Source organism: Montipora capricornis, chromosome 3 (assembly GCF_036669925.1).
Source record: "Montipora capricornis isolate CH-2021 chromosome 3, ASM3666992v2, whole genome shotgun sequence".
Lineage (NCBI taxonomy): Eukaryota > Metazoa > Cnidaria > Anthozoa > Scleractinia > Acroporidae > Montipora > Montipora capricornis.
The window spans coordinates 74371449-74383948 of NC_090885.1; the positions used below are offsets into that span (position 1 = coordinate 74371449).

The 12500-nt window shown below is 37.0% G+C and overlaps 1 protein-coding gene across 1 annotated transcript in view; it reads left to right on the top strand.

Annotated features, from left to right (window-relative positions):
- The window catches only part of LOC138044046 (cathepsin L-like), a 29509-nt gene that overhangs the window by 2278 nt on the left and 14731 nt on the right, over positions 1 to 12500 (top strand). Inside the window, exons 2-5 of the mRNA XM_068890642.1 lie at positions 1270 to 1386; positions 4103 to 4267; positions 6146 to 6233; positions 8274 to 8387. Of these exons, the coding sequence (XP_068746743.1) occupies positions 1270 to 1386; positions 4103 to 4267; positions 6146 to 6233; positions 8274 to 8387 (484 nt within the window). The remainder of the gene's footprint in view (positions 1 to 1269; positions 1387 to 4102; positions 4268 to 6145; positions 6234 to 8273; positions 8388 to 12500) is intronic.

A 12500-nucleotide genomic window follows, 5' to 3' on the forward strand; every position in this document is an offset into this window, starting at 1 on the left:
TCACAAGAGCGTTCTAGGCCAAATTAATTTTTTTATTAAGTTTTGTGGGGTACAGCTGTACATTTACACATGTAGATAGTACCAAGTAGCATATTTGGGCCTAGAAAAAAGTTGAAATTCGGACTTGCCCATTTGGTAACTTCAGGTATTGATACATTGTTATGAATTGATTGAAAGGGTACTTGCCCAGTGAACAAGTGGTCAAATGCTGCCATGGCAATTATTATGACGGAAGCACCACTGACTGCTACTGCTCTTTGTTGATAATTACATGTATGCCAACGACCAGATGCACTTTTCGTTGAAAACTTAAATTGTTAAATTGCATTTAATTTAATAAAAAGACCCTTGGTGTTGGAATTTCTTATCAAAGCAGAATGATCTTGTATGCACACGTACAATTTTATTGTTATGTACTGAAAGGCACGTCTGGGCCACCTGCAACAGAGACTGCCACTCCATTAGAACCCACAAATGACCAGCTCCCAATGTCAGTGGCTTCATAGCTCAGTTGGTTAGAGAGTCGCACTAGAATCGCGAGGTCACGGGTTCAAACCCCGTTGAAGTGCTGAATTTTTCAGGCTTCAAAATTGCGTTCATAACTGCGAAGATCATAGCTTCACTTGATTTCACTTCCGCAGTTCATATATGATTCACTTCATATACCATTTCATCATTCATGTACACATGTAGATAGTACCAAGTAGCATATTTGGGCCTAGAAAAAAGTTGAAATTCGGACTTGCCCATTTGGTAACTTCAGGTATTGATACATTGTTATGAATTGATTGAAAGGGTACTTGCCCAGTGAACAAGTGGTCAAATGCTGCCATGGCAATTATTATGACGGAAGCACCACTGACTGCTACTGCTCTTTGTTGATAATTACATGTATGCCAACGACCAGATGCACTTTTCGTTGAAAACTTAAATTGTTAAATTGCATTTAATTTAATAAAAAGACCCTTGGTGTTGGAATTTCTTATCAAAGCAGAATGATCTTGTATGCACACGTACAATTTATATTGTTATGTACTGAAAGATGTGAACTTAATAATTATTTACATGTAAATATTACCCCAGTGAATGAACTCAGATTTTTTCCGAACATCGGTAAGTCAACATTAAGAAACAAAATTAATCTCTTCATTACATTTTTATTGTTACCTTCACAACTTTCATTACAACAAAAAGAAATATGTGTTAAATGTGACAGTAGTGCAGTAGTACAGTGACTGTAGTCTTAATCTGGGTTGTCTGAACTTTTAGCTAGTTGCAGGTCAGAAGTTCTGTGTTGTCGCAGAGGTTGGAGTCTCACGGAGCTGTCGTAATGATGATGCTCACAAGTCAGCTTCATTGGATATCTGTCCTGTAGATACTCTGGAGGTAAATGAGTTGTTAAACCGTTTATTCTTTTAATGCTAGACTGTGCATTGTATTAATATACTTGTATGCTAATAATTATTAGTAAATTTTCATTGTTCAAATTCTGATACAGGTAACAATATTATGACTCTACTGTCACTCTTCTCAAAAATATTTTCAATTATTGAAGGCATATAAACCTCGTTACACAAGAGGGAAGAATATACAGTCATGATCCATTAAACTTTTAGTTGTCTTGACCTTTTTTCTTTTGATTCCGCAGAATATTGTTGGGTCATTTTTCTTTTGATCAAGGGCTATTTTATTCCCGATAATTATGGTTTGGGATTTATAGCCATAAGTTGAAACCTGGGCCCTGATTGCTGATTTCAAGCTCATTTATCCTGAATTGCCTTAATTTTAGGGAGGCTGACAGTTAGTGTACAAATGAAGGTGCCGAGTCAATAATAATTATTAAGAGTTGGGCCATGGGATGAAAAGTGAACAAGGTCAATATTGTTGTGAAAATACATGTAGACTAGATCAAAGTGATTTAAACAACGTCGTATGAAAACTGGCCTGACTCACACCCAGGTGGTGATTAACCATTCATCGGCCGTTTAGAACAGTTTCAGACTTACATGTACAGTACCGCTCAAAGGTAACTTCACAGTCTCGACTTGATTCTCGCGTCGTGAAGGTCGAGACGTTCGAGTTCCGAGACCCGAGAGTCGAGGATCAAGAATCGAAAGTCGAGAAAGATGAACTTTGGAATTATGCATAAACTCGGAAAGAATTCGAGAAAGTGACTATTTATCAAAGGAATAAACAATTACGCTAAGAGACCCTTTGTACACAATGAATTATTCACGTCGACTCAAAGCAGGCTGTCAACCTTCTTGGCTGGCGCAAAAAATATCATCTTGATTATCCTTCTACGTGTAGGAAAAAAAGTGTCGCAATGTGATTTATTTACTTTTTCTGGGAAAAAAAATCACAAGTTTTAATAGACATTCACCCAAGCAGGTTCTGACATCTTTATACGAGCCGCAAAAGTTAACATTTCAAATTTCCGAATTCCACACCTTCACCAACAGCACAAAAGCTGAAACTGAAAGGAAGCGTTTGCATAATAATAGAGTTAAATTCCCGGAGGATTTGGTCGGGGCACCAACATGGCCGCCTTTTCTTTGTTTAGGGCACCAACATGGCGGTCGTGACGTCATGTGAAAACTGAGAATATGCATGACATGAAATGACACAAATTGGCCTGCGTTGAAGAAGTGAAGGTCAAAAGGGACCCTCAAAAGGACTTCCAAGCATAAGGGCGTGCCTTTTCACGACGAGAAAAACCACTCAGTGTAAAAATGCCAAAAAGACCTGTTTTAATTATTTGTTCCACTTAACAGACAGGAGACTACATGTATCCTTCTAATAACTAAAGACGATCTTTTGAAACATTTTCAAATGATTTTGGTAATTTGCATGTGCCAAGCTGCCCTGCGAGCAGAGCCTGATCTCTAAATCTCACCGGAAGGCGAGCAAGAGAGGCTCTGCAGAAATCGTGTCAAGTCTTTTAAGTCGCCGCAGCCCAAGTTTCTGGGCTAGTCACTCCAGACAAACTGGTTTAGGAAGTGCGCGCATCATATTTTTGACGAGGCGAAGGGCAAAATCGAGCCTTCAGCACATGTACGAAAATAAATACGGCTTTTTAATTAGGAATGCGATTGAGACTTGGCCTGGTTTTGAAAGTGTCTCCAAACAATGGTTTGCGCATACTCAATACACCATTTCTGCAGAGTCCTTTGTTTCTCATAGAGTTTAAGAAAGGTTCTGATGGCAGGGTGACGCCAAGCAAACATTGAAACATTTACATTCATGTAGTGCAATTGCGTTAACTACAAGACAACCTCACAAGACAACTAAAGGATGAACGGACGACTGCTTGTAGTCCATAATAATTATTATTAACTTTAAACTGCAACTGAATTCTGGGCATGCAACAACGGGCTTCTATTAGAACTTTTTATTTTCACTACCGCAGGAAAAAATTCACTAATTGGGAAATTTAAAATCGCTTGCTCGAGGCATTAATAGTCTGGGAATGATTGATACCCGTGCTTATTATGTACATGTACTGTATCTGGGTAAAGAAAACTTTCAAGTGAGTGGATGTTCGAATTGATTGTGAAGAACAGCAGTTTTGTGAATGTATCGCAACAGATTATTCATTGATCTGAGGAAAGGAACCGTAGACCATTGTGCATAAATTATTTCGTCAAACTGAGCTGCATGTACTGTACTCGCACTTGACACCCAACTCGCTTTTTCCATGTACAACACATGAGTGTGCCACGCTTGTCCAATTTATTCCTCGAGAGATCATGAGTCACTCGCGAGTGACTGTCAACTTACCTTTGAGCGGTACTGTATGAAGGCTGAGTGAGTCATTCAAACTGTTTTAAGTACATGCTTGTATATTTACCATGTTTTAGTGATCTTAAATCTCTTGTAAGTACTATGTATGATGTAAATGTAGACTGTAGACTAAGTGTTTATTACTTTTGCAGAGGAAATTCTTCTGTAACATTGTATTATTATTTTCCTTGATTGAGATAAAAATTAATAAATCCTAAATTAAATACAGCTGTACGAACAAGTATCTTTGTTCATTAAATCAAAGTTCTATTTGATCTCTAGTTATTTCTGGTAACCACTTTCTCTTTTATTTCTGCAGATGCATTGCAAGTTTGTGGTTATTAATGTTCCATGGGAGAAGCGAAAAGAGCTGGTTACCCATGAATGCATAGGACTGAAAGAGAGGATGCTGTCGTGTGAGAGAAGCCAACCAGTAGATACTCCTGAAATAAATGAGAATGTCGTTAAGGAAATGTTTGACAAGGTGCTGTAATTAAGTCAAAATTATGACCAGCTGTAAAAAGTCACCTCTCTGCTAAGTTAAACTGCCAAGTGACCACCTCCTGGTTGGTTTGATAGCTTGGTTGGTACATGCAGAACCGTGCAGCGCAATCGCATACAGTTACATAACTGTATGGGTGCGAGTCCTGTTCAAACCTGAATTTTTTTCAGTTTTCCTTCGAAACTGCTGATGGTTCTGATTGAAACTCTCATGTATTTCAATTTCCACAGTACAAAATACTATAACCATATGATTTATGAAAATTTGATGTACTTGAAATTGTATTGTATACCACAATCTGTTCTAATCAGTTATCATACTAACCAGGGGCAGTATTCATGAAGGCATCTTTAGTCATAACAGCCTCCCAAGATATAATTATCTTAGGTATTCACAAAGACCTGCTAGATGTACATGTATATTAAGAAATGTCGTAATTTTTCTCCTAACACTTGGGAGGTCAATTAATTCAATTCAAGGACCGTATGTCTTAAATTCATGCAGAATTATGGTGGCACCCATGTTGTTGGCCGTCAATCATCGACAAGCTTTATGGCATGAATCTGTACATTGTAACCATGATAATGATTCAAATCTGCTTGACAATGAAGATGAAATCCTTCTGAAAAAGTAGCACTTTCCTTGGGAAGAAATTTTGAGCATGTCAGCTGATTCATTGAGGCCAAGGTTGAAAAAAGCTACATGTACTCATTGTTGACCAGCTGTTCTCGTTAAACTGCAAGTTTGTGTTGCTCATAGACTTCATGCTTCTTGTCCTTCGATCCGCATAAAACGTAGGGGTTAAAGGGAGAGTTTCATTGTCACCTCAGTCCATTTAATTCCATTGTTATTGAAACAATCGAAAGCACTGATGCAGGAAACGGAAACAATCCCATATTAATGGATCACTCATTGGAATTACTCGTAGATTACTCGTGCGTTATGACAACTCGTGCGTAGAATAAATTTTCGACCCTTACAATATTATTAAAATTCGAGATCAAAACTAAATTCGATATATTCTGTGTAAACCCACAGTTTCTTCCACCAAATTTAGGCCTTTGTCATTCAGTGTATTTGCTTTAATACTCTCTGAGTTTAATTAACATCATCTGGTTCAGTAAGAAACCGTAAAATTTACAATTGCTAGTGCTAAAGCTTGGACATGCGCAAAACCGTGAAACTGTCCCTTTAAACCAGCCTATCATTTCACAGTGTATAAAGAATGTCACGTACATGGTGCAGCAATATTTTCTGCAGTTATTATTCAAATTTCCATATTCATTGTGTGGTTTGAGGAACATTTCAATTGATTGGTTTTAATTATTGTCGCTAATCGAGAATTGTCCGGGACCAGTAACCTTTAGGAGTATCCTACATGGTGGGCATAAGATAGCTTTTGTGAATAGAACTTGCAACATAATTACATGTATCTTTGAAAGGTCCTATTTTTTTTCCTCTTAAGTTAATTTTCCTGACACATACATGTATCTTAGGTAAGATAGAATGATTTACAATTATTTTGTCATTGAATTTTGTGCATTTTTAAATGATAGTAAAATAATAATTATTTTCAGCTGACTGTATAATATCATTATGATATGCATGTGCTAATTACAGTGCAACACACCTTACTGTGGCCACCCAACAAACTTTCACATGTGACAATTATCTGTGAATACAGTGTACGTCAGCTTAACAACTTTGAACTTTGAACTTTGCAAGGAGACGTGACTGTCAATTAAATTCACACATACTGATTGGCGGCCAAATTGTAAAAAACTTTGTAAGGTGGCCTCAGTAAGGCGTGTGGCACTGTAATAATTTAACATATTAATTTTTTGTCCTTTGTAAATTTAGACTACTGCACAAACAGATGATGACGTGGAAGAGACATTTAGAAAATTTATCGTGCAACACAAGAAGCCATACTTAAATGATAAAGATGGTGAGACTTGATAAACATGCATTTTTTCTGTCCAATGATAATTTACTGTTATGGTTTGTAAGTTAACAGCAAGTGCAAACCCTGGCTGGGGATTGTTGTCAAAAAAAGTTTTTTTTTTTTTAACGTTTTGCTCTGTAAACTTAATGTACTAGTTATACAGTGTGCATGTGTTGTGGATTCTTTTTAAATTCTTTGTAATTTCCTTCCTTGGTTTAGAATATCTTTTTAAACATGTTTAATGTTTACCTTCTGTTGTAACATATATTGTTAAGTATGTTTAAGATAAAGTAAATTATAACTTAAAGTGATTCCCTTGTTTTGCACTGTGCATCTCCTACTGCGCATACAGTTGTGTATTAAACATTCATTTGCAATATATCAGAGATGGCTGCGATTCTTACTGGCCATCTGAAGGGTGACAACAAAGGCGGCTTTTCCTATTCAAAAGCGTTTAATCTCAATCATGTTTTAACTCCTATCGGGTACGAAGTTATTGGTCTCAGTCCTTTTGCAGAAAATGATCATGAGCAGCAATTTCCCCTTTACCATCCACTTGTCGTTGTGTTGCAAAGAAACTACATTTAGCACGGTGAACCCCCCTTTTTCATCGGTGTTATTTACTTGTAATAGGGACATGGAAAACATTTTAAGGAGAAAAAAACATTGGATAGTAGAAGTTGTTAGTATTTATCTATAAATGACAGGAAACTGCATTTGGAGTCAGACACAGCTGAGTGTGAGGTGATGATGTACGTGTACAGTGTAGCAGTACATTCAGTGTTTGACACTTACAACTTTCTTACTAGTTTTGTTTTTTTGGTTGTAAAAATGTCAATTTTGTGTAAAATGGGTTTGGCAGACCAGTGCGACTCCTTCTGTGTGTCCATGGTGTTCTAGTAGCCTTCACAGTTTTGCTTTGACAGGCATATCTTTTAATAAGCAATTTTACTTTTCTGTAAGAGATCAAGGGAGATTCCGTGATTAGGCTGGTTTATAATTAATAAATTAAATGCCATTTGTCCAATACATGTAGTATGCCTGTTCTTTAAGCCTTTAAATGCTGATTGAAATTGCATGACAAAAAGGTAGAATTTTCTTGTGTGCTTGTTCGATATCAAAGTACACTGTATCGTAGCGTGTTTGCAATGGCCACGGAAAAACTGGGTTCCATTGTTATTAAGTAAACATTCTTTTCACACGGAGAAAGATGGCGGCTACAAACATGTTCCTTCTTCCAATCTGTCCAATCTGTTTTGGGGTTTGTACCAAAATATTTTTAACAGAAAAATAAATGGCAGCAAAGAGATGTAACATCATTTTTTAAAGTGTTTGCGTTGAATATGTTACATGTATGTTACTAGTCACTTTCTTGGTTGCAAATCAAATTGTTCTGCAAAATATGTACGTGGTTCAACAAAAATTGATTGCCCAAGCGGGCAAGTCTTAGGGTTGTTTTACTGGCCCACAGATATATTTCGCTTGCCCCAGGCAATCGGGCAAGCGTTAGTGTTGAACACTGACATTTTGCTGACATTTCTTTGCAAGATTGAGCAATTTGAGTCACTTTTCAAATTACTGGTCAGGAAGATCATAGCCCAGACAAACAAGTAGGCCCAAGTTTTCAGTAACATGAACTAAGTACATGTAGCTTTTGCTATATAACAACAATATTTCCTGTTTACCAAGTTTCAATTAAATGCCTCGTGCATAATTCGGTCGAAAGCACTTAGAATAAAGGTCATGCAGTGCGAAAACAAGCATGGTGACCCCAAGTTTGAAAAAATTGTGGATAGTTCATCATTTTAAGTAGATTTGCTTTCCTACTAGTACATTCCATCAAATGATACAATCTTTTTTTTCTTTTGCTGGCTTTCTTTTTTGTCTGTTCAGTAATGATGGTTTCAAAACTGATTGATTGATTGGTTTAATTGTTTATTCTTTTATGATTGTTATTATAATAGTAATCTGGATCTGGATTTTGTACAAACAATAAATGTAAATCACTGCATGAGTCAGACAAGATTTTTCCTTTTGTGGCAGAGTATGCAAAGCGCTTTGCAATTTTCCAAGAGAATTTGGTCAAAGCTCGTAAGATGCAGGATATGGACAGGGGGTCTGCAAAATATGGAGTGACTGTGTTCAGTGATCTTACAGGTAAGCCATTATATCAGGCCTTCTGATAGGGTGCGATTAAAAAATGCAAATTATGCGATTTTTTCAGGGCAGATTGTGCGATTAGAAAGGCCAATTATGCGATTAATAATGTAAATTATGACCTGTAGCATGATCACCTGTCACTTTTGTGTAACATAGGCAAAATTTCAAAATTGTTTAAAAAATGTCTCCAATCACTTTTTAGATGCAGAACTTTATCAGATATTCTGCTAAATACAATTTAGACTTATTTCCTGTTTATTTCTGAGGATTTCTCTGAATTTTCCAAATTACCCATAATTCCTTGTGGGTGTGGCTGATATGTAAATGAAGGGGAAAACTCATTAATATTTGTCAAAATTAAAACATTTCTTGGCAACTTGATGCATTCACTACAGTCATGCTATAATTTCATTGTTGACTTCAATGGGAACTTGAAAAATTCCCTTTCTTTTCCATTTCTAAAGATGGTAATAAGATGCGTAACGCTTGATTTCTCGAGAACAATATTGCTAAAAATGATGCAATACCACGTGTATTTACAGCCCTTGAAAATTTGTCTTGAACCCCCCCAAGGACATAAAGACAAGGTTACCAAGCCAAATGGAGTGATTGCAGTGATTCCAACGAAGAACGAAGTGAAAGAGAATCGTGCGCTGAACGTTTTCCCCCTGTTTTGGCCCTAATATCTGTCCGTTCTGTATGAATGAACACATAATATGGCGGACAACTTGTTTCCGAGTCACAGAAAGTGGATTTTCTCTGCTTTGGCGGGTCAAAAAGCGTTCAAACTCGAGGAGTTGGAACACCAGTCCATGAACTGTATTGGAAGTAGCTAATGTTTACATATTATTGCCCGACTCAAATTATTTTGCCTCATGTAGTGGTAAGTAGAATACCCGGAACATCTTATTAAGCAGCTTACAAGAGTGTTTCCGATTTACAAAAATGTTAATATCTCGCTCAAAAATAGATAATTTGCCCTGATGTTTTCAGACGTCGTAGAAGACCTTATGAACTTGCTTCAGTACTGATATTTTGAGTATTTGATGTATTTAAGAGTTTTCCTCTTCGATCGATTTTCATCACCAATGTTCACGTTTTGCAAGCGTTACATTTCTCCGTTATGTAAACTGGGGCAATGCTTTGTATCATAGTTTCTCAGAAATTAAAGTGAGAATGATCTATAAACTTTTGTGTTGTTATTTTATTCTACTGGTTCATGGGAATTGGTGAACTTCATGGTAAACCTTTGTAAAGGAGAGAAATCTTGGCCTTATTATAACTTCATACCAGTCAGATGTTACGCGTTACATTACAAATTAGCGTGGTTTTGTTCACTTCTTACCGGTAATTTGCTATTTTCATGATTTATTTCTCAAAATTTAATATATGTTCACAAAGCCTTAACCTTTTTCAAAGTCCATTTCAAATTTGAGGTTAAAACCAGTTGCCATAGATAAGAAATTTCTATTTATTACTGTCTCACCCCAAAAGTGACAGGTGATCATGCTACAGGTCTTATGCGATTTTTTTCTCAGCAATTTTAACCCTTTCAGGCCCGATAGTGCCTAATGGAACTTATAGATTTTACTCTGTCTAACGCCAGACGATTTTACTCGTCAATGGGGAACCCCTCGGGCCTGAAAGGGTTAAGCCTTTCAGCATCCAAAAACTATGTCCCCGTTTAACCCTTTCAGGCCCGATAGTGCCAAATGGCACTTATAGATTTTACTCTGTCTAACGCCAGACGATTTTACTCGTCAATGGGGAACCCCTCGGGCCTGAAAGGGTTAAGCTTGTTTTATAAGGTTTCAGGTTAAGAAAAACACTTTTTTGCTGCCCTAAAGACATTTTGAACACAAAGGAACAGTAATTATGTATCTCGATCGACATTAGTTGGGATAAATAAAAAAAATGAGGTCTTCTGCACTACCGGTGCACCACGTTAAAAGTTGAAAGGACACAGCTAACATGCCAAATGAATGATCAAGGTGCTCGTCAACCACGAACTTCCAAAGATGGTCAATCACAATAGTGCCATACCCCCATTTATACGAGAGAAAATAAGCCGCGGCTTACTGAAGACTCGAATATTCACCCCATATAAATGGTACAAAATCTACGTTCACGTCTTTTTCAAGCCGCGGCTTATATTGACCTGTGAATATATATTCGTATATATAGTTCTTTTTTCGTATTTTGTTCTCGGTTGCGTTATTAAGCCGATGCTTATTTTATCTCTTATAAAAGGCCCTAATATTGCATGACGAGAAAAACATATCGCATCAGTCCATCGTCCATGTGGAGCGTACCTGTGAGGTACTTTCTTGCTCGATCGTGAGCTGTCAGATTGGGCGGAAGGTGGGAACTTCTTCTTCGTCGAAGAAAAAGCGAGTGTTTTCACAACAAACTTATCCATGAGTAAGTTTTTATCAGTTTTCAACGAAAGAAATTACATTTAGCCGAAAAACTTACAACTTCGCTTATTTTTCACAAGTCTCTGCAACTGTGTCATTTCAGTGGAGTGTATATAAGAGCGTGTTTGTGTTGCACCAATAGAAGGAGACTCGTACCCAGGTCCCCTACATGAACAGTAAAGCCTTGAACTTCGACTGTTTACGAAATCGAAGGTGACAAAGGTTTTTTTGCCTTTTTCCAAGATAAATCATCTTAAAAATGGCATATTTATGCAGGAATTTCTAAGAAACGTGTTGATTTATGTTTCATTTTATGAATTTTGTGCGTCCTTTTGTGAATTATGCGATTTTTCGTGAATTGTGCGATCGGATGCGATTTGAGGTCAATTGTGCGAAATCGCACCATCGCGTAATATCAGAAGGCCTGTTATATGGATTATGACAAAATGTTTTGTGCTTTGAAAATAAAAGATTCATCAACTTTATCACAGTCTGGATGACCCTTCATTAGGGATTATGTAATATTATTGTAAGGATATTATTGTAATATTATTGTAAGGATACAAAGTTATTGCACCTTTTACTCTTGTACATTGACAGCGTAACCACGTGTTGTTGCATACATGTACAGGTAGGTCAGGGGAAAGCATCCAGCTGCAGCATTGTGATTCGCATAATTATTTCAATGCACTTTCTTGGTTTTGTTTCTGAACAGCCAATAAACTGTCTCTGCCAATTTGCAAAAAATGAAACAGTTCAAATATTGAACTTCAGTGTCTGCAAGTTTATGAAAGGCACAATGCACTTAAAATATCATTTTAATCCACACAACTGAGTTGGCCAAAGGAAAGGTGGCTCAACCAGAAGTGAAACACTACATGTAGTCTCCATTTTTCCAGCCATTACATACATGTATCTGTTAAACCTGCTGCACCAATGACACCCGCAACTCTCCTGCAATGAGGCCCTCCTACTGCTACATGTATGAAATTCAAGTTATAGTTAATAAAATTAATGTTTCCTGCCACCTGAAATCAGAATTGTTTTATAATTGATTTAGTACTCATTTAATAGACATTGACCCAAGCAGGTTCTCATTATACGTTACAAACTTGTTAGGTGACCATGGCTATGTAACTTTATACCAAGCCGCAAAAGTAAACATTTCAAATTCTGAATTCCATGACTTCGCCAACAGCATAAAAGCTGAAACTTTGTTATATAAAAGTAATTTCGCATCTTGTTTCAACGTCCTTGTCAAGGTTTTTTTTTCATATCCATGTCCATACTATGCATGACACGAAATGACACAAATCGCCAGCATGAAAGAAGTTCACGAAAGTCGAAGGGAACCCTCAAAGGGACTGCCAAGTATAAGGGCGTGCCTTTTCACGGCGAGAAAAATCACTCAGTGTAAAAATGCCAGAAAGGTTTGATTCGTTCCACTAAACAGACGGGAAATTACATGTATCCTAAATAAGACGAATCTGTTATAACTTGAATTATATGTGGGAAGAAAGAAGTAAACAGAAAGATTTTTACTTTGTACAGACTCACATGGATCACAAGTGTTTTTTTAAAATGACCCATGAAGAAAATTTTGTTTTGGTTCAACCCTGCCTTCCTCTGGGATTTCCATAGCCTTAAAGCCCCGCCCAATCCCCCATGCCTGCGAGAATTTCCAGAAACCCAT